At 35.7% G+C, this 22,642-nt stretch overlaps 3 protein-coding genes across 3 annotated transcripts; 1 reads left to right on the forward strand and 2 right to left on the reverse strand.

Annotated features, from left to right (window-relative positions):
* The first annotated feature begins 3,238 nt into the window (after window positions 1–3,238).
* LOC112518227 (universal stress protein PHOS34-like) lies at window positions 3,239–4,798 on the forward strand. The gene is made up of 4 exons (XM_025125846.1): window positions 3,239–3,448; window positions 3,527–3,618; window positions 3,866–3,987; window positions 4,472–4,798. The coding sequence occupies exons 1-4, from the start codon at window positions 3,268–3,270 to the stop codon at window positions 4,572–4,574; spliced, it is 498 nt and encodes a 165-aa protein (XP_024981614.1). The 5' UTR covers window positions 3,239–3,267; the 3' UTR covers window positions 4,575–4,798.
* Window positions 4,799–6,389: 1,591 nt separating this feature from the next.
* LOC112518722 (protein LOW PSII ACCUMULATION 1, chloroplastic) lies at window positions 6,390–14,462 on the reverse strand. Its single transcript, XM_025126518.1, has 9 exons — window positions 14,164–14,462; window positions 12,516–12,619; window positions 11,819–11,954; window positions 10,419–10,650; window positions 9,889–10,046; window positions 7,677–7,862; window positions 7,468–7,568; window positions 6,854–6,950; window positions 6,390–6,590 (listed from the first exon to the last, which is right to left on the reverse strand). Exons 1-9 carry the CDS (start codon window positions 14,425–14,427, stop codon window positions 6,516–6,518), a joined length of 1,353 nt encoding a protein of 450 aa, XP_024982286.1. The 5' UTR covers window positions 14,428–14,462; the 3' UTR covers window positions 6,390–6,515.
* A 685-nt stretch (window positions 14,463–15,147) lies between these two features.
* LOC112518341 (bifunctional protein FolD 2) lies at window positions 15,148–21,850 on the reverse strand. The gene is made up of 6 exons (XM_025125991.1): window positions 21,691–21,850; window positions 19,773–19,921; window positions 18,941–19,124; window positions 17,525–17,682; window positions 16,925–17,137; window positions 15,148–15,550 (listed from the first exon to the last, which is right to left on the reverse strand). Exons 2-6 carry the CDS (start codon window positions 19,884–19,886, stop codon window positions 15,320–15,322), a joined length of 900 nt encoding a protein of 299 aa, XP_024981759.1. The 5' UTR covers window positions 19,887–19,921; window positions 21,691–21,850; the 3' UTR covers window positions 15,148–15,319.
* Between the last annotated feature and the right edge of the window lie 792 nt (window positions 21,851–22,642).

Below are 22,642 nucleotides of genomic sequence, written 5' to 3' on the forward strand. Positions count from 1 at the left end.
CAATATCTATAAAATATACATGGAGAGTATATATATACATATATTTATATGATTTAACTTGATTAATATATATATATATATATATATTAAATAATAATGATAATTAAATATAATATATTATTAAATCGATTTGATGTTTTATAGATTTTAAAGACGCACAATTTACAAGCATTCAACACCCCCTGTTAAAAGGATGCCATTCTCCCCTTTTAATTATTCAACACCACTATCGATAAGGGGTGCCATTAACACTTCCCTTTTAACAAGTTACTCCTCTAGTGGAAATGTATAAATTATAATGACATATTTGATGGTTGTGGATAGCTTATTTCAAAAGTCTAATATCATCATTACAATCACTTAATAATAGTGGGTTGTTGATGGGTTTTTATGGAAATATTATTTTTATTTTATATTTTATTTAGATGGTATAAAGAAACCAGAACTTTTTTTACTGTGTCTTTCAGATCAGCTTATACACATCAATTAATCATTTACACGACCACAAATGGTCTAGACTCGTTGCAGGTGAACCTCTATGGCGATAAGAATTTTGACATCATCTAGATTCGATTCGAACATGAGGAAGATGAGATTTCCACTACATCCATTTATAATAGCTTGAATGGTTATTGAATTGAACCAAATTAGAGGTGATCATTTGAGGGTTTTGGTTTGGCTGGAACTGCGTCGAACCCAAATTTTATGTTCGTGTGGGCTTATTATAGCAAACGTAAGCCTTGTTTACGAGCTTGGTTATTTGCCTTTACCTGCCTTGTAAATGGGGCAGGCTCGCCCACATGCTAACAGACCTAAAAATCATTTAATTTGTAATAAAAAAAAAACTGTAGATAAAATCACAAGTTATGTAAAATAATACAGTTTACATAGTAATATTTTCAACTTATAATAAGATGTAAATATATAACAGTATAAATAAAGTAAGGAAAAAATAATTTCACAAAATATCGAATATGGACATTGGGAAGATGGATGGATGAGAAATGAGAGACATTCACATTTTTGTAGTTTTATTTTAATCTTTTAATTAATTATAAAATATAAACAAACCCGATTGATCTGTCCAAATTTCCTTTTAGCGACCATCTTTGTCCATTAATTTTAACAAGTTAATCTGGACCCACCTATTTTCATTAGAAATCACTGTATAAACCCGTTTTTCTAACGAATCGTACGACCTGTGAAAAACTCGAGAACACCAAATTGACCTCAGATCCAATCATATACTTTCATTCTTTAATGGGTTGGGTTAAGAAAATGGATTCAATATCTTCATGGGCTGGGTTAAGAACTTGATCCAAATATCTTCATGGGCCAGGTTGGGCCTATATTTGGGCCTATACACATAACACACTTTGGATCCAAGGCCCAAATTGAGCCCAAAAGATGGATATTTGAGCAAGTGGAGTGAATGTGAAGGGGACACAACTCAAAAAGATTAGTAGTGTCTTTATGAAGATGATAAAAAGAACCAAAACCATCATCCTTCTATTCTATCTTCTCTTCTTTATATCCCAATCTTAACCCTACTTTTGGCCTCCAACAAGCATCTTTTAATCGACTTTCTTATCGTATTGTTTTATCTTTTCGTAAAACGAATACAGTATATATATATCTGATTAGTCTGTTAATTAAACTTATTATCGCTTTGAATCGACAGAAACCCAGATAAAACTAAGAACAGATTCAAGATTTACGTATAAGTTCGACGTATTAGATGATAAAACAAAGCGAATGATCGGTTATGCATAACCCTGAAACAAAAACGCATGCATAACGAGTCATTTTTGAATTGACACTGTTACACATTTGTTTCAGATGGATCGAAAGTAAACTGTATTGTTTACTAGCTGTTTTATTTTAAAAGTTGTGTCAGTAATAAATGAGAGTTTAATTAAATATGTGACCTTCTGATGAGTATGAAACTGATTTTCTTTTAAGAGTTCAGGAGATCATGGATTTAATTAAAACCATGTTTAAGGTTATACACCTAAATAACTCGTCATATTATGAATCATCAGTTTTGTTCTTAATATTGATTATAATAAAAAAAATATATCAGAATTTAGACAAAGACGAGTGTGTTGAAATCCAATAATGAATATATACGAGGATGTAATCATTGAATAGAATATCAGAATGATACAATAATGAGGAAAGAAAAGAAACGTCAACTTGTCTACAACGACGTTGTTGCAATTATACAACGTGCTTATCATTACCTATAAAGATATCTTTTGAGGAAAAATACGTCGAAAATAAAATCATAGAAGATCATGACAACTTGCAATAAATAACAACGTGCTTTTTTTTTTTAAACGCAACATTAGACTTTAAATCCGTTGGGAACCCTTCAGTTTTTTAGAGTCGTTAATTTTCGAACATATTTAACATCGTCAACATGTTACATGTTTTTTTTTGTATATTTACCTAACAATGAACACGGTCAGTTTTAAAGGATACAATAATATTGGTACATACAGACTTCAGATCATGTGAGAGAACTCAGTATTTCTGAGACTCGTGAAACGACTTAGAGCCTTGGATAAGAATCCCTCCTCGCCCACAACCAGCCCAAAGGGGAAGGGAAAGCGTTTTTATCTGGCAGCAAAATACTGAACCTTTTCACGACTCTGTACTTTCACATGAAAAACAATGGAACCTTCACATGAAGCACACAGAACATTCACAATATGTATCTGAACCTTTACAGTTTCTTTCACCGTCTCATAAAAAGTAATATCTCTCACGAGAACCCAATCCTACACACATACATAAAACATGTGGGGATACAAATGTCAACTTTCAAAAACAAATGCTACTTTCCAGTTCTACCCTTAATTATCAGATAGAGAAATGTCTTACTGTTTACCTAAAATTGTCATTTTGTAAATTAAATAGGGTAGTAATTGCACATTTTCAAAACTGTGTGCCTTTTTTGCCAAATGGATTTTATTATTAGTCTTGATTAAATACAAAAAAATGATACCAATTTTTTCAATAATAAACAAAATGAATTTTTTTTACAAAAATCTGAATATTCATTTAACATTTTAAAACTTTAGTGTCCAAATTAGAAATATAACAAAGTTAATTGTCGTTAACACTTTTGCACGTTAACAAGTTACTGAAACTAACGGCGTTAATTCTCCGTCGAAACGATTTCCACTGTCCCCTACGTCGTCTATATAAACTGTGATTTCTGAATTTTGTAAGCAACTGCTTCCAGTGAACACACAAACAACAATGGCGGCAACGGCAAAACCGGTGATGATCGTCGGAGTTGACGACAGCGAGCAGAGCTTTTTTGCACTGGAGTGGACACTGGATCACTTCTTAGGACCATCTGCTCCAAATCCGCCGTTCAGTCTAATCGTCGTTCACTCCAAACCTACTCCTACATCTTCCATGGGATTTGCGATTCCCGGTAACTTAAACCTAATTTTCCGATGATAATGATCTGAGTTTGTGTTCGATTTGTTGCTGAATATGATAGAATTTGCAGGTGTGGATATCATATCGCATGTGGATACGGATTTGAAGAACATCGCTAATCGAGTGATCGATAGGGCGAAGGAGCTTTGCCTTTCTAAATCGGTTTGTGATTTCCGGCTTCTGATTTGATGAAATTGGGAGAAATTTGCTCGATCTTAGTCCAATTTGCGGACGTCGATGCCACTTTTGAATTAATTGGAATCAAAATTATATATATGATCATTTGCTTATCGAATTTGAATTTGAATATTGATTGGTTATCGAATTTGAATTTGAGTGATCATTTGGTTATCAAATTTGAATTTGAATGATGATTGTTTATCGAATTTGAATGATGCAACATATGCAGGTGAACGATGTATCACTGGAAATTGTTGAAGGTGATGCTAGAAACGTTCTATGTGATGCTGTGGAGAGGCACCATGCTATCATGTTGGTTGTTGGTAGCCATGGTTATGGAGCAATAAAAAGGTAAATCATCTTATTAGTCTTTTTTTCGTACGATAAATTTCATGAAAAAACTAAAAAATATCATATCAAAAGACGAATAATACGATAAATTTTACTGTGTCCTGATAGACTGATCAACTTCGTTGAACTTGTTAGTATTTCGTCATAACAGATTATTGTAACGTCAATTTATAGGTTTTAATCTTATTAGGGTGCTTTTTGGTGTGCCAAACAAGGCAAAAAAAAATTCTTGTTCTTAATTCGCTGCAACATCAAGACTGGTACATGACAATGCCCGAATGACAAAAACTCCCTTTTTTGTCTCACAGAAATAGGTGGAACAAAAATCAGATATATGAAAAATGATTGATAAATTACTAAACTACTCGACTCAAATTAGAACTATACCTTAGTCTCGTATGTCTTGTCCCGTTTTATATGAAGTAATTAGATCTAGGTTTGGGGTGTTACAATATCTTAACATGGTATTCACTGCTTTTTGCAGGGCGGTTTTGGGGAGTGTTAGCGACTATGTGACCCATCACGCTCACTGCACCGTGATGGTCGTGAAGAAGCCCAAGACCAAACATGAAGACCATCATCATTAACCTTTCGTACCAACCATACCATTGGTGTCACCTGTAACAACTATGTTGTGAATTGTCATCTTCCCTTATTACCCATTTGCTTTGAAAACCTCGACACCATTGCCTGCTCAATATGCGTGTTCAACTCTGTTCATCTGTAGTTTGAAAAACTTATTTCTTTCTTGTAACTGTAATTTGTGAGTTTCATTATAAATAATGTTTTGGTGCATTGAGAAAATATGGATTGTAATATACATATGTCATCACTCACATAAACTTACGGAGGATTTAACATTGGGCAAATTGCATGGAAAAATAACTGTATTTTAACTTAATTTTTATTTTGGGTAATGTACTTTCAAAATTTTCATTTCGATACCTAAAATGTAAAGTTTTAAATATTTAAGTATCCGAGTAACCAGTTGAAGCATTAACCGGTTAACATGCTAATGTGGCCAAGGATATGGTTCACAACTCAGTATTATTTGCTGACATGGATATCTTAATCTAAAATTAGTTTTTATGTATTGTGGTTTATAAGAAGAAAGAGTTAATACTTCAAGCGGTTACTCGGGTACTTAAATATTTAAAACTTTACCTCTTAGATACCAAAATGGAAATAGAGGTTCTGAAAGTACGTTACCCAAAATATGAATCAAGTTAAAGTACGTTACTTTTTCATGTAATTTATGATTTAACATTATATACAAATGTTGCTCATTGTGCGTTACAGAAAACCCATCATTAGTTGAGTTTTCTATAACAGACTCTTCCATTAAATAATACTTCATGTGTGTTACAGTCAGTTTTAAAATATACAATAATTGTACTTATGCATTATTTATTTGTAATCTTGAATTATAAGTAATATGTATAATTAAATTATACTTCATGCATAAAAAATGTTTTTAACAGTTTTTGTCATGCTTTACAGTACAATATAGATAACTTTAAATAAAATTTTAATTAAATTAACGACCATTTTGATACACTAAAATATTCCATTCCCCACCGAATGTCAAACCCACAAATGGTTACAAAATCTTTCTTAGCTTAACCAACAAGAAGTGATATTGGGACCAAAAATATTACTTTCGAAACTCGAAGATTCACGATAGTTACAGATGGGCAAGTGGGTGACATTGGTTCGGTTTAAGCAAGAATCCAAGGGACCAATCTTTCAACAAGCACACGATGCCAAAGCAACGGCTGAAATACGATGTGAGGAACTACATTGTATTTGGGACATCAAGATGCCAAAAGTAGAATGTAAAATGGCATACTTGATGCACAAGTTTGCGTACGAATCCAATAATTTGGTGAAACTGATTTACGTAAATATATGTATACTGTATGTCTGTATTAGAACATATTTAGGCCAAACTCGTTAAAAATCTTGAATTTCAAGAATACAAACTATAAAACATCAAGTATAAATCACTAATGTATTAAAAATTACGTTTTGTTAATAAAATTTGGTTAAACATATTCCACACATGTCGGTAACCAAAGCAACAAAATGAACACCATGCCTATAAAATGAGCGCATACGCCCCCAATCAAACGCATATTGAAATATCCATGTGGCTGAGAGCCTTCACAGCCCAACCACAACAACGCAATTATCAAGGACACACTCTACCCACTAAGCTAATAGCCGTCGTGCAATCCCCCCACTGGGGGCCCACTATGCCAAAAGCGAGAGAAACCCCATTTATCTCTTTCCTTTTTTTCGCACCCATGTCGCCATACAGAGGGCATGGGTACATAAAAAGGGAGATTAAGTATTTGATTCTTTCTTTTTTGTTTTAAAAATAAAATTTTATATCCCAAAAACGACGTTAATATTTATTAATTTAAAAATAAATTTGTTTATAATAATACATAGCAAAAAAGCAAATAAAGGGTAAAATCGTCATAACGTGTAATATTGTACCATAATTAACCATACGAAGAATTGGGTCATCTTTCTAGTTTGCTTAGCAATGCTTCAAGTGGGGGCAATTCCTTCACAATTTGGTTCCAATCAGGCAAGCCCTATAAGAAATAAGTACAAATTTAGCCCTTTGACTTCAAAAGTCAAACCGATCGACAAATAAAAATTAAAACGAACCATCGTACTTGGCTTTTCGTTGTAAAAACTGACACTTTTTTTTTCTTGTGAAAATGCACGAGAACGCAGTAGTTTGCAAGAACGATCGATTTTGATGAAAACCCAAAAAAATATGGTTTGTTTATACCCGAAAGCCAACTACAACGGTTGCGAAGTTCATCTACTCGAAAATAAATTGGGTACTGACCCTCCCCGATCTTCGAACTCGGCCATCCAGACGAAGTATAATATATACGTCTTCACCGGGAGTAACTCCTTCGGACTTTTGTTGCTCCTTTATCCACCTTCTCGGTTTTGGTCAAAGAAGCCAGAATTAATAAAAACCCCATGTACCATGAAAATTGCAACATCCAAGGCTGACTGTACCAGATATTGTCTGTTTTGTCCACACATGGACTCACGGTTTTGAAACGTGCCTGGTAGAGGAGGTATCCAGTCCTTTACAAGGCAACCTTAGTTCCCCTCCCCAACCGATGTGGGATCTTACAACCCACCCCCTTGGGAGCCCAACGTCCTCGCTGGCACACTAGTTCGGTTCCTGGCTCTGATACCATTTGTAACATCCCAGACTAACCGTACCAGATATTGTCCGCTTTGTCCACACTTGGACTCACGGTTTTAAGACGCGTCTGGTAGATAAGGTATCCGGTTCCTTATAAGGTATCCAGTTGGCAACCTTAGTTCCTTTCCCCAACTGATGTGGGATCTTACAGGACTCCACATCAGATGGAATATATTGGGTTCGTTTGGTTTGGTTTTTGGCTAAACATGCATCTAAAGACGAACAAGATTATTACTAACCTTTCCCACTCCCCGGATGATACAACCTCGGCCTTGAATCGTATCTCGGATTTCAGTTTTGATTTTGCAGTTATAGACTGAGCTCGGGTCTCAAAATCCTCCTATGATGATGTCATCCACGTAGTACCATCGACGAAAATAAACAAACGGTAATCAATTATAGTTCTATATCAAGATGCAAGACGGTTCCCGAGTTATTTACGCCTTACCCCAACCGAAGGAAGAGATGCCGCTGCTTTTTTTGGACCACCGAAACCTTTCTTCTCGGTTTGCGATTCGTTTTCACCCCAGATGACAGGAACCAGTATAACACCTCGGTTAAGGAGCTCCATTCGAAACCGCTCCGCTTTTTGAATCGCCAAAGAAACCGTCTCTTTCTTCCCCGCCAATATAACCTTGATTCAAAATCACAAAGAACTTCGCACATCAAAATGTATTTGGTAACGGTTTGCTTGTTAAGGTGCGTTTGGTACATGGGACAGGATGGGACTAGGTGTGTTTGCAGTCAACCCCCCAAACCACAAAACAAACTGCAATGGCGGTTTAGGAAATTTTCTAGACCGAGCGGTTAGGTATCAAGTGACCAAACCAATCAAACCGGACCACAAAAAGGCAGTCTGGTCTGACCGGTTTATGCGGTTTGAACTCTTATGGGCTTTATACCAAAAAAACATAACATCGATATTCAAAATGAAATTTCTATCAATATAACATTATTTAAAAAATAGGATACCGAATTATAAAAGGTACATCTATGTCTATAACTAAAAAACATTGAGCAAGTTGAAAAAAGGTTAAACAAATCCACTGACAATAGTTGGAAATTTTGGATAAATATTGACCAAGTCAAATGACGATTTGGATTTGATTTTGGACGGAATTCGAGATTTTGCCAATTTAAATGACGTGGTCAATTGAGAATTGAAAAGTGAAAACTAAAAATATGACGTCTTGGATGAACTTTTTTTAATTGTGTCATAAAGTTGAGGTTATAACATGAAAACTGAATATAATTAATATGTGTTTTTTGGCAGTCAGTTCGGTCCAGACCGCTCAAGAAAACGTTCAAACCGTAAACCAAACCAGACCGAGCGGTTTGGCTATTTTTCAGAGCGGATCGGACCGTCATACCGATCAAACCGCCAAAAATGGTCCAGTTTGACTTGGTTCGACCGGTTTGAGCGATCCAACGGTTTTTTTGAACACCCTTAAATGTGACATTAGACAAGGACAGGACGAGACCTAAATAAGACAAAAATGCATTTCTTTTTCTGTCCAACCAAAGTAGGTGGAACAAAAACTAGGAGATAAAAACAAGATTGGTAAACCAGTAAAATATCCATGTCAAATTAAAACCCTAAAACCTTCCACAATTCTTTCACTCTGCCTACCTCACTCTTGTCCGTCCAGTCTAGTCCTGTATGGGACGTGTTGGTACTTGTGACAGGGCAAGACATGACAGTACAAAAACTTGTTGTCCTACATTTGCTGTGACATTAGACTGGGAAAGGACCTGAGTACAAAAATGCATTTTTTGTCCAATCAAAATAGGTGGAACAAAAATCAAGGAGATGAGACAAGATTGGGAAATCAGTGAAATACTAATGTCAAATTAAAACCCTAAAACCTTCCACAATTCTTTCACTCCGCCTATCTCACTAACGTCAATCCAGTCCAGTCCAGTCCAGTCCAGTCCAGTCCAATCAGTCCAGTCAGCGTACCAAGCGCACCCTAAGGAAACTAAAACACAACGAGTAAATCACTGAATGTTTAACCTTTCACTACAACAAAATTGGGTTTACGGGACACCAAAAATGTCTAAGCGTCCTAATAAGCTGCTTTACAAGAGAATCTATAGGACCAACCAATAAAGCGTTCTCTCTAAAAGCGTTGTAATAAGTTTATATGACGTTTTTTTGGTGTCATAACAAGTTTTTTAGAACATTTTTATAAATAAATAAATAAGTTGTATTAGCTAATTTTATACGACATTATTTGAAAAAGTGTCTTATAAAAACAAATGTCCTATAAAAAGATGTGTTTATAAGACACTCATCAAAAATGTCCTATAAAATAGCTAATATGACGCTTTGTACTAAAAATGTCCTAAAAACTTCTTAATATGCCCAAAAGCACCATATAAACTCATTACAAGACCTTTAGATAAGATGTTTTATCGCGTGTTTGGTCCATAAAGCGGTCTATTAGGACACCTATAAATTGTTGGCGTACTATAAACCCGATTTTGTTGTAGTGCTTGGTGACCAGATTGTGAGAATCGGAAAAACACCATGATCAAAACATTGTTTTCCCATAAAAAATCGGCTAAAAAAGCTTTTTAGGTGAAAGCTTCTATAAATTTTCTTGAAACCGGAAGGAGAACACGATAACTCTAAGTGGTAAGGAAATTCGAATACTAACGGGTCTAGCGGTGTCTCTTAATTGCACAAGTTCAACCACCCGATTAGTTGAGAGGCGCAGGGGCAACCGTGATAGTGTTTCATCTCGGGTTATTTGAGCAAGTTGTTCTTCCTCTTTCTTGTTATCCCAAATAATTAACGCCACAAAAACTATAATGCCTGCAAATTGCCGATTGAAATGGTTATAGTTAGGGGAAAGTTCAAACGAGAACCATAAATATTTTGAGAACCTAGGAATCAACTATTTCATTTATTATTTATTCATAATAATCCTAAATAATCATGAATATCATGCATTTTCATTATGAATATTATCCATCACGATATACATCTATCACTATTTCATATATTATTCATGATGAATAATCCTAAATAATCATGAATATCATGCATATTCATCATGAATAACTTTCATCATGAACATCTATCATGATATTCATTATGAATGAAGCATGACTAGTTGGTTCTCAGGTTCTCATTTGAACCGCCGCTGCATAGTTATGACAACATTTTCAGGATTTAATGTGCTACCTGCAAGATTGATGGCGGCGTTTTCGGAAGTTGCCAAGATATCAGGAGCACCGTCACCGCCTTTGACAGCAAGAAACAATCTAGGTAGAGTAAAGAACAGCGAGATTCCGGCGGCTGCCGTAAATGCCAGAAAGAAGAATCTTCTAACCCCACGAAACGGAGCTTGAACTTCACTAATGAGTTTCAAATCTCTTCGGAAACCATAACCTACATCTTCCCCACCCAGCCTAGCCTGTAAATAATTTTCATCTTTAAGTTACTTTGATTCTTGATCAATCTTGAAATACACACTTAGGCCCGCTTGGTTCGTGGGATTTGGTAGGATTTGGAATTGACAGTCGTGTTTGATTTGAAGGAAAGTTTGGAATTGAAATCCCAGGATTTCAATTAAATCCCACAAACATGGGATTTCGAAATCTCATGAGCGTAATCGGTATTTTGCCGGATTTCATAGGATTTGCTTGTAACAATGTTCTAAAATATGTTAAAAACACTTGTTTCGTAATAATCAATTAATAAAGGGTAATTTAATTATTTCTATGATTTGTTTTTATAAATTATTTATAAAGAATGGAATTCAATTCCATTCCAAATCCTACAAACCAAAGATTTCAAATCCTTCTAATTCCAAATCCTCCCACGAAATCCAGACCCCTAAAAAGCATTCCGCCAAACCAAACAGGTCCTCAGGGCCTATTAGTTTTGCGGGATTTGGAATTGAATTCCATTCCAGTCCCTTGTTTGGTTTAAAGGGAACTCTGGAATTGAAATCCGATGAGGGCTAAGAAAACCCATGAGGTAGTTGGTATTTCATGGAATTTCATAGAATTTATTGGTAATAATGTTTTAAAATGTGTTAAAAAAACACTTGTTTTGTAACAATCAATTAATAAAAGGTAATTTAATTATTTTTACAATTATTTATAATTTGTTTTTGTAAATTATCTATAGAATGAAATTCAATTCCATTCCAAATCCTATAAACCCAACACATTAAAGATTCCAAATCCTTCCACGAAATCCAGATCCCTCAAAAACATTTTGTCAAACAAAACGCCCCCTTAGTGAATCAAATGGAAGGGGTTGGTTTCAGTGAAAACAACTTTTTTGGTGAGAACATCAGAGCTTCATCCACCATCCACGTGTATTCACACACCTTCATTTACCACTGCATACCTATTTGTATCACCATTACTGAAACTTTAACAAATTCATGCATGTGAAGGTGGATGAAAGTCCGCGTTTTTTTGTGAGCCATCATCCAAATGCTTAGAAGTGTTCTCACGATTCTCACCAAAAAAACATTATTCTCACATGATCCCAACTCTCAAACGGAAAAATCCAAACTTTATGAAAGAACTACCGCAAGCAAAGAAGAAACAAAAGCGCAAATGAAAAACCTCTTCTTGTAGTTCTTTAAATTCAGGCAAAACTCTGAAGGAGGCCAAGTCGGGATCGTTTAGAATTGTTCCAAATTTTAAGTTATATTCCTTAAGAGCGGTGCGAAGACAATCAGCAGCTTTCTTTCCCTCCCCTCTTCCTCCAAAGAGATAAAAAAGTGAAAAATTCAATGATATCGTCAAAAACAAAACCAACCTAGTAAATCCCACTTGATAGTAGGGTACCGGGAAGGTGAGATGTACGCAGACCTGACCTCTACCCCAATAGGATAAAGCGGCTGATTCCGTGAAGACCCCTAGCTTGTTCAAGAGTGTGAGCAAATAGGTGGAAGGAACAAAGACTGATATATGATGAAAGAAGCATGAAGGGGCGACAATAACACGCGAAAAGCTAACGATTTATATGGGTATTCACTAAATGGAGACAACAATATGGAAGAAAACTCGATAAATTTAACCCCTAAAGCAAATAAACTATTTACCAAACAAAACCAGTATATCCCACATAGAGGTAGGGTTTGGGGGTAGGATGTATGTAGACATTGCCCTACCCCAAGGGGTAGAGAGACTGTTTCCATGAAGACCCCGACTTGCAAAACAAAAGTCACAAAGGCGACAAGTGAGAAAAGTAGCAAAGAGTGTGTGCAAAATATAGATCATAATGACGAATCAATCAAAGGAAAACCGAACGGCATACCTATAAGCGTGACAACAAGCTTTGTTATAAAGTGCAGCTTGAGCCTCGATAGGACTAGGATTCAAGGTAAGCGCCGTTTCGAATTGGATGAGAGCATCTTTAACCTGGAATATATATTTATATGTAGCATGATGTTACAATATTATTCGCTTTTCGTAAAAGTTATTTTTGCTTACTTGCCATCACTCTTTAAGAGATGAAAAGGGCGTTCGACTATCTATCAAAATATCTGAAATAACCTTCAGCAATGACCAAGTAAGCCATTCTAGAAGACAAAAATGTCCAAAATAGTCATTCTAGACTCCCAATTCATTGTATAGCCACTTTTCTACTCAACTGGCCGAAATGGCCGAGATTTCGCAAGTATCACTTTAGCAACTTGTAAAATCTACTTTTTATGAATCTAATATCCATAAAGTAACATTTTAACAAGTTGCTAAAGTGCTACTTGTGAAATGCCTAGGTGGAAGTGCTACATACGCAACTTGCTAATGTGCTACTTGCCATGTCAGCATTTCGCAAGTAGCACTTTAGCAACTTGCGAAATCTACTTTTGCATGAATTTAATTAATATCCATAAAGTAACACTATAGCAAGTTGCTAAAGTGCAACTTGCAAAATGCCGACGTGGAAGTGCCACGTACGCAACTTGCTAATGTGCTACTTGCGAAATCTACTTTTAACTGAATTTAATATCTATAAAGTAACACTTTAGCAAGTTGCTAAAGTGCTACTTGCGAAATGCCGACGTGGAAGTGCCACGTATGCAACTTGCTAATGTGCTACTTGTCATGTCAGCATTTTGCAAGTAGCACTTTAGCAACTTGCGCAATCTACTTATTCTGAATTTAATATCTATAAAGTAACACTTTAGCAAGTTGCTAAAGTGCTACTTGCGAAACGTCAAAGTGGAAGTGCCACGTACGCAACTTGCTAATGTTTTGCTTGCCATGTCAGCATTTCGCAATTAACACTTTAGCAACTTGCGAAATTGCTACTTTATGGCTATTATATTCATAACAAAAGGAGTTTGCAAGTTGCTAAAGTGTTACGTTCCAAATCTTATTTAGTCAATTATGTAGAAAAGCGGTAGTAAAGTGAATAGGAGGTTCAATGTTTGATAGACTCGAGGTTGATAATTTTTATATTTTTATTGTAAGATTTATGAACATAGAGCATGTTTGGCTTGACAAAATGTTTGATAGAATGGATTGGCTCGACTCGACTAGACTCGAAAAGCTCAATCGAGTTTTAGCACTAGCTGTGTCGAACATTGGTGTTATGAAGTTCGACCCATTAAGTTAAACCAGTTCTACTTTGTGTTCAAGATGGACTCGAGCTCGAGAATTATTAAGCTCGAGCTCAAGATAAACGAGCTCAAGCTCGAGTAGCTCGTTAAAAGCTCGATTCGTTTGCACCCCTAGAATTGCATCCAACCTAATTCTTATCCATTTTAAGAGAATTTGACATTCAAAATCCATCCCCAAATTATAATAAACCCATTTGTAAGAACCCTAGAAACACCAATAATGAGGTAATCAAAAGGGGGCAATTCCAACATATACAATCGGATGAATTTATAAACATAATGGATTCCAATTTATAGAAATGAGACGGAATTAAAAGATGAAGAAATGAATGGAAGTACCCGTCCTTTCGAGAAGAGGGCAAGACCCAAGTTGACGCAAGATTCCGGTGTGTCTGAACCAACTTCCGGCAACGGTGATGGTGGTGATGGGGAGGATGAAGATGAGCAAGAAATTTGGGGGAAACGAGGCTTCTTCGAGGAATTTAAAGTGGATTTTTGGTGGTGGAGGAGTAGCGAGGATATTGATTGATTTGTGGTGATAAAGGAGAAGGAGTAGTGACGGTGGTGGTGGTGACGACGGAGAACGGAATTCACTACATCCATTGAGGTTTCATGGAACACAACCGTTTATCCACTCCTTTCTTGGTATAAAACGGTATTTTTATTAGCATGGATAAAGTTTAGGAAAAAAATTGACTGCATGAAGTTTTCTAAAAACTTAGTGAACAGGGGGAGTTTGGGATTCTACTTTTTATTTTATCAACTTATTATAAGTTAAAATGATTTAACTTTTTCAAATATTTTTTATTACTGGTTTGACACCGATATAAATTGTTTATTTTTCTATATCAATAAGCTGCCACCAAATAGTCATATATTAACATGTCCTAATTTTCCAATACTTTTTCAAATTTGAATTTTGTTTTCATTTTAAATCTTATTTGAACAAAAAGTTGATTTAGACAGATGTAAAAGATGAAAAATTAAAATTTGTTGCGTCAACCATAAATTCATACTTTAAGCAAAAGGTTGATTATCAGCAACTCAAACCGACACCACATGAAACCCCGTTCCCGGGAATCCCATGGGAAGAGGCATTTCAGAGCTGACTCGGCAGATAATGCTAGCGTATGGGTTCAAAGTCCATCTCCCATAGGATTCAAGCATAAAACATGTGTATTTGAACAAAGTTGCTCTACCCTTTTACCAATTGAGCTACACATCCAAACGACACTATAAATCTATAATATTCAAGATCCTCACACTATTTAAACACGAGTCTTTTCTCGAACCTGCATCAAAATGACTCATTGAGCTGTCGAATCGAGTCGAACTTGAGCCAAGTTCAATTGTAATCAAAATATATTGTTGGAAACTAGTAAGATTCTTATACATTTAAAGAGTCAAAATCAAATGAGCTTATATATGCTCAACAAAACTACAACATGATTTGCAGATTTCTTGCAATAAAAACCAGAACGATTTGATATTGTTTTTACTTCCCGATCACGCGCTTGGCACCATCCAACGTGTTTTTAAGGAGCATTGCTACGGTCATGGGCCCCACACCGCCTGGAACGGGCGTAATCCATCCTGCTACATTACATGCTTCCTGGAAATCGACATCACCCACAAGCCGGTATCCACTTTTTCTACTAGGATCGTCAACTGCATTCGTTCCCACGTCAATAACTGCCGCACCAGGCTTAATCCAACTACCTTTTATCTAGAAAGATTCGACAAATAGAAAAAAATTAGGCAAGAGACGAGGGTCCAACGTTCAACATCAATCTTTTCATATAATCCGTAAAACTGTGGCTTCACATATACTCTGTGTGTCCCAAAATAAATATCCACGATGAAAAAGGCACACAGTTTTAAACGTGTAATTATTACAATTGTTAGTTAACTAAATGACAATTTTACCCTTCGCAATAGAGAGTAATGAATTTCACCATCTCATAATTAAGGGTAGAATTGGGAAGTAGACGATATTAACACATATTCTGGGACAAACTACTATAGAAATGTGGAAACTTCTTTTGGGACTGCTAGGGGTATGATGTATGTAGATCTTGCCTCTATCCTAAGGGGTAACGAGGTTGTTTCCACGAAAACCCCCAGCTTGTAAAACAAAAACGGAAAGGAACCACTTGGTTTGTGGCGTACTGGTTAAGGTTCAAGGGGATGTAGTGGAAATCTCATCTTCCCTCGGTTCGAATCCAGGCGCTGCCAAAGCCCTTGTGACCATGGAGGTTTCCTTGCCATGACTCTAGGCCATTTATGGTCACCCAAGGGTCAAGAGATTAGCAGGTGTGTGTAAGTTGGCCTGGAAACCCACATTTACCCAAAAAAAACGAAAAGAAACAAGCAAGAAGGCTACAGGGGAAAGTGTGTGTAAATAAGCAACGTGTATGGTTAGTAGACAATGCATCAAGAACATATGTGGGTTGACGAAGGAAAGCTAAGGGGTTGTTTGGTCGGTTTTCTACAAAGTCCTGTATGGATAAAGCTGACTGTATGGATTAATATGTCTATAGATTTGGAGGGTTTTCATAGATGGAAGGATCGTGTTTTTTAGTTGGAGGGGCAAGTTTGGAAAAAACTGGCTTTTTGGATAAACTCCCCCTAGAAGCTTACTGAATAAGCCACTGCCACACAGTCATGTATCGCTGACCAAATAAGTTGTTAGTCCCATTAAGTTCATTAAGGGCCTGTTTGGTTGGTTTTTCATTAAGTTCTGTATGGATAAAGTTGTCTATGTGGATTAATATGTCTGTATAGATTGGGAAGATTTTTGTTTGGGAGGGCTTTTTCATAAGTAAAAGGAACGTGTTTTTTAAATTGGAAGAGGCAGCTTTCTGCATAAAGCGTCCCCCCCCCCCCAAAAGAAGCTTACTGAATAAGCTACTTTTTATATCATTAAGTCACTACCAAACAGTCACGTATAGTTGACCGAATAAGTTGCGATTTCTATTAAGCTGCTAACAACCAGGCCCTAAGACTAATGTGCAACAAGCATGTCATGCAAGTACCTAAAATACCCTTTTCAATAAAATAATCTTACTGGCATAAATCATAGTAAACAAACTATGCTTACCATCACAGCTTGTCCGGCTGCAGCAACGACAATGTCTGCCTCACGAATGATGGTTTCTGGATCCACCGTGTGCGAATGAACTACGGTAACGGTGGCATCGGCCTTCAGCAGTAGCAGTGAAACCGGTAAGCCGACAATGTTACTTCGACCGACCACGACTGCCCGTTTTCCCTTTATGGTAATACCACTGCGTTTAAGAAGCTCAATACATCCCTGTTGGAAGGTGAAATGAATGATTTAATTTCCATTCGTTTATACCATTTCTTTTCGTATTTTCCGTTTTGTTGGTCTCAACTTAACTTCTAAACCGGACTGACAACCATATATTTTCTTCTAAAACCATAGGGTGCGTTTGGTACGTGGACGGGACTAGACAGGGCCTCAGTCATGTCTGGTCCCAGTCTAATTGTCACACCAAACGTGAAACAAGTTTTTGTTATGTTCAGTTATGTCCAATCCAGTCCCACATACTAAACGCACACATCCAGATGCGAGACACAGAAAAGGGCTAAATGAATCTTACTCTAGCTTATGACATTTTAATGCAAGAAATTAAACAAAGGAAAACACTTCTAAAAAACCAAGGTTAAATGTTATTGCCTTTGGGGTGCAAGGAAGAAAGAGCGGTTCTCGGCCTTTCATAGCAAGTTTCCCGATGTTCAAAGGATGAAAACCATCTACATCCTTCTCGATGCTAATTGCAGTGAGAACTTTTTCTTCATTTATGTGTTTCGGCAAAGGAAGCTGAACCAATATGCCTGCATCAGTAAGAAAAAGGTTGGTATACTTCTCCAAAAACCGAACCAAAGCAAATGAACCCAGTAAATAGGTAAATCCCACAGGTAAGATCTATTGGGGGTGGATAAGAGGTAAGCAGACCTTTTCTCTACCCCAAAAGGGTAGAGTTTGGGGTAGAGAGGTTGTTTCTGGGAAGACCCACGACTTGTAAAACAAAAAAGACACAAGAGAGCAAATTACTGGTAAGAGTGTGTGCAAACAAGCAACGGGTAACATTTACAAAAAAACAAGGGAAGGTTGAGGAAAATATGTTAAAACAATCAAGGAAACACAAAGCACAACACTGACAACTATTAATACAGAAAGAAGAGGTAAGACTAGCATACGGTATTAAGGTCATACACGTAGTTTCTAGTGACTTCTCCACTCATCTTTAATTCATGAAAACATACATCAATCATTATGGGGTGCGTTTGGTACACTATACAGGACAGAACAGGAATCACTATTCCACGTTTGGCATTACTTTTATGTGGAACAGACAAGAACAAAGTGAGACAGACGTGTTCCACCCCCACCCGTTGGAACAAACCTATATTATAATATACCCTCAAAATAAAACCCAATTATCTTCTAAAACATCAAATACGTCTCCCTCTCTACATTTTATCCATTCTTTAAAAAAGATTACTATATTTTATCCTCTATAAACTTTCACTTTACCGTCCTCAAAATATTATTTTTATATGTTTTCTATATTTTGGTTAATTTATGTAATTTATTAAATATTAATAGTAATAAAATAATATAAAAAAGGAATCAAATAAAAACTGGATATTAATAAACTTCATATTCTGATGTCACTTTAATCGTCTTGACAAAAACTTTCTAATGATATATTTTGTTATAAAAAATACTTATTTTATTATAATTTAAATATATTGCATAAATTAACCAAAATATAGAAACTATATAAACAACTCATTAGGGGTAAATTGGTAATTTTACTAGTACTGTTTTGTCCAGTCCTATCTTACAAAACACTGAACAGTTGTGTTGTCTTGTCCTGTCCGAGTACCAAACGCACCCTAGGAATAAATAATGACCAGTTTTATATCATTCTTCATTTACTCTTTGGGGTAAAGGTCAGATCTACTTATAGCTCAACAACCCACCGCCCCCAAAAAAAACCTTTTTTTAGTGGGATTTATAGAGTTTGTTTGGTTTTGGTGTTTTTTTTATAAAAGTAAACTTCATATATACTAATAATTTGCTGACCATGCACATCGGAATCCGCATTTAACTCATGGACCTTTGCGATCAACTCAGCTTCGGGTACTTGTTCTGGAAGGTCTATGTCAATAGACTTGATTCCAACCTCGGCACACGCTTTTCTCTTCATATTTACGTAGCTTTGTGAATCTTTTCTATGTCCAACGATGACTACAGCAAGTCCCGGTGCCTGAAAGAAAATAGATTGTGGAATCATAAGTTACACTTTGGGATTCGATATCTAGTTAAACGTTGACCGCTAAAAAAAATTCTTTAAGCCGGCGCTTGGTTCGCAGAATGTTTTTGGATGGAATGGAATCTGACAAAGGAATTTGATTTTGAAGGAATTGGAATGGAATGCTCTCAGGTCTGGCCACCTTTTTGGTTGGTAAACATTGGAATGGAATCTGTTAAAGGAATTGGAATTTGTCTGTTTGGTTCACATAATGTAGCTTCGGGATTGGAATGAAATATTGGTAAATGACCAAAATACCCTTTGTTGAGAAATCAAAGTGAATGAGCAGTGTAGGTTGTTTTATCACATTAGGGTTAAGGGTATATTTAGGATTATGAAATTATAACATTTCATTCCATCAAAATACTACCTTATTGCCAAGAAATGTTCAAATTTTGCGGAATTCATTGGATTTTGAAGATTCCTTTTCTGAAAAAGAATGAACCGAACGAGGGAATGCAATTTGGTCAAGGGAATTCAAACATTCCAATTCCATCAGATCCCTCCGGAATATGTGAACCATACGCCAGACTTCCGTCACACTTTCTAACTTGCCATCTCTAGTAAAACGAGAAATGCAAATGAAATTCAAGATTTTCCAACCTTGCCATATTTCTCGGTCAAAATACTGACTTCAGAAGCTATTTCAGAACGGATTGTTTGTGCGATTGCTTTTCCGTCAATGATGTTGGCCTTATGATCTATAGGCAACGCCATAATGATAACTACTCGGATATCGAGATCCACTAACCCTGCAGCAAAACATGAGATGTATCATTATATGGGATCTAAATGGAAAATGAAAAATAAGAAAAATTGTACATTTTCAGATATGTTACTTGTAAAGAACTTCTAGGTAGGGGCAGGTTCAAAGAACAACCGTAAATATTTTGAGAACCTGACACCCAACTTTTATATATTATTCATTATGAATATTGTGAATAGATGTTGGAAATCATGATATTCATGAATTTTTTAGGGTTATTCATAATGAATAACTCATTAAGGGCCTGTCGTTAGCAGCTTAAAACCTAAGCTGTAATAGCGGTGAAGCAATTGTTTTGCTTTCTAAGTACGACGTCTTGCCAAATGTTTTAGCATTCAAAGACAATGTTTTAACAGAGTTAAAATTTGTTTTATTGGCATTGTAAGATGTTTATAGACTCACGTGGATGAGCATTTTTATATATCATATTTAGTAACACTCTATCCATTTGGAACAGAAATTACGGAGACTCAGTTTAGCTTATGTGCCACTGGGCATCATAGTCAAGGGGGTATGCATACTTCAAATCAGATGTTAGGAAGAACAAGGGAATATAAAAAAAAGTGGCAAACAGTTTTAGATGAAACCACTCTTGTAGGCAGGGGACTTCCTCTTTCAATTGCTGTGGCAATAGTTCATAGTCACAGTCGCACCCTCAAACCTAAAGTATATAGAAATTAAGCTAGTTTATGTTCTCTTATGACTACCAAAGCACACATGATTAGGATTTGGTCTTGTGCTGTTGATTCTTCTTAGTTGCCTGCAAGTATACTCGATTGATGCGAGATTCCTTTGCTGCAAAGCAGATTTGTAATACAAGTGAGGATTGGGATATGCTGTTGTTTATGGTTTGAAAAGATTGATTGGTGACTAGTATAGTAGACTAAATAGGTATCTTGGTATTGCTTTCTTCCATTTATTTATTCATCTTGGAAGATGATTTTAGTATGGAATGGGATGATCTTGTTTACAAATCTTTTTGTTTTGATGTATAATTTAAGTGTTAAACATGTATGGTGAAGTGGAATAGCATTTGAGAGGAGGGATGTCAAGGTTTTCCAGTAGGGATGTCAAGGTTTTCCAGTCTTTTTGTTTTTATGTATAATTTTCACATAACAGATTTCACTGGGTGACTTTCTCTCTTAAATTTGTCATTAGGTTGTTCTCTGAACAACAGAAAAAATGTTAATAGACACTTCTGTCATCAATTATCTCTTACCATCAATGCCTGAAAACATCAATAAATTCCAAATTTTATGTTTACATGTGTCCTTGGATGCTGAACTATATGTATATAGATACAAATATATAGAAAAAAAAATATCATCCAATGTTTTTTAACTGAAGAACGATCACATAATGTACTCAATGAGCTCTTTCCTGATAACCATGTGCATCACATTGATGTACTTAACAAAAATGCTATAGACAACTCTGGCAATACTTGGCCAAAATACAGAGCTGATGATCATTTTGTGCAGCCACCATCTACCCTATGCTGCTACAAATGATCATACAGATTAGTGATAGCTACAAATGCAACAATCCATTTACAATGGAATTTCTTTGACAGAAGTGATCGGTGCCCTAATTCCATTCGATTGGGGGTTCGATTTCAAGAATTATCGATACATGGAGTGGGACTGGTGATATCGATAGCAACTTTTTCCAAGCATAACGGATCTCATGAATCGATTTCTTGATTACATATGTTGTCTATCGATGGATGGAGAAATTACATGAGAGAGAACATACCAGATCAGTGATCGAACCAAAGAGATCGACTAGAGGAGATGGTAGACACAGCGTTGAGTGAACTTGGATTAGGCAACGAATTTGTCGGAATGGAATTGTATTCCTAGGGATTTGCCGTGGAATTGTAAATCGGAAAATCCAATTCCTTCGGGTTCTATCCAAATCCACGAATTTGGGTGTTTGAGATGTTTAAAAAATAACTTATTAACTTATTTTGGTTTGGTATCGATAACAAGTACTTTTGAGTGTTTGGATAAACCACTTATACCAGTGTTAAACCGGTAATATGGATGTTTTGAAAAAGTTAAACTCTTTTGATTTATAATAAGTTGACAAGTGATTTTGTAGAAAAACATAAGTTATTTCAAATAAACAATCCCAAATAGCCCTTTACACCATTATCTATTGTTTCAGTTATATTTTAAAAAAGGAAAACCATGTATTTAGGAGTTGTTTTTTTATCTTTTAATAGTTTCATTAATGGACAATCTCTGAATCATTAAAAGATGAATCTTATTTGGTGAAAAAAAAAAATATATCTTTTAATGATTCTAAATTCCTCAAAACGATTTTGCATCTTAGGTCTCTCTTAACCATTTAACGTCCTAATTCATCGCAAATAATTACCCAACAATATATTTCATTTTACTCTATATCATGAATTCCATAGATAAGTTGATAAATGCTTTTGTAGAAAATTATAAGTGGTTTCAAATAAGCAATCTCAAACATCTACCTTTTACATTTTAAAACCATTATCTTTGTTTCAATTATATTTTACAAAAGGAAAACCATGTATTTAGGAGTTGTTCTTTTACCTCTTAATAGTTTCATTAAGAGACAGTATTTGAATCGTTAAAATGTGAATCCTGTTTGGAAAAAAAAAAGTATGTCTCTTAATGGTTCTAAAATCCTCTAAATGATTTTACATCATAGGGCATCTCTTAACCAT

This window comes from Cynara cardunculus (assembly GCF_001531365.2).
Source record: "Cynara cardunculus var. scolymus isolate 2C chromosome LG 9, CcrdV1, whole genome shotgun sequence".
Taxonomy (NCBI): Eukaryota; Viridiplantae; Streptophyta; class Magnoliopsida; order Asterales; family Asteraceae; genus Cynara; species Cynara cardunculus.

What these genes read in the sequence shown, in the direction of transcription:
- LOC112518341 (XM_025125991.1), bottom strand. Translation starts at nt 19,886, where the DNA reads ATGGCGTTGCCTATAGATCATAAGGCCAACATCATTGACGGAAAAGCA. An exon ending in TGCGGATTCCGATGTGCATG is followed by an intron (nt 17,683 to 18,940) that starts GTCAGCAAATTA and finishes TTACTGATGCAG; the next exon opens with GCATATTGGTTCAGCTTCCT. An exon ending in TTCTTCCTTGCACCCCAAAG is followed by an intron (nt 17,138 to 17,524) that starts GCAATAACATTT and finishes ACCTTCCAACAG; the next exon opens with GGATGTATTGAGCTTCTTAA.
- LOC112518722 (XM_025126518.1), bottom strand. Translation starts at nt 14,427, where the DNA reads ATGGATGTAGTGAATTCCGTTCTCCGTCGTCACCACCACCACCGTCAC. An exon ending in TTAAAGAACTACAAGAAGAG is followed by an intron (nt 10,651 to 11,818) that starts GTTTTTCATTTG and finishes AATTATTTACAG; the next exon opens with GCTAGGCTGGGTGGGGAAGA. An exon ending in TCATCCGGGGAGTGGGAAAG is followed by an intron (nt 6,951 to 7,467) that starts GTTAGTAATAAT and finishes AAAACCGAGAAG; the next exon opens with GTGGATAAAGGAGCAACAAA.
- LOC112518227 (XM_025125846.1), top strand. Translation starts at nt 3,268, where the DNA reads ATGGCGGCAACGGCAAAACCGGTGATGATCGTCGGAGTTGACGACAGC. An exon ending in CATGGGATTTGCGATTCCCG is followed by an intron (nt 3,449 to 3,526) that starts GTAACTTAAACC and finishes TAGAATTTGCAG; the next exon opens with GTGTGGATATCATATCGCAT. An exon ending in AGCTTTGCCTTTCTAAATCG is followed by an intron (nt 3,619 to 3,865) that starts GTTTGTGATTTC and finishes CAACATATGCAG; the next exon opens with GTGAACGATGTATCACTGGA.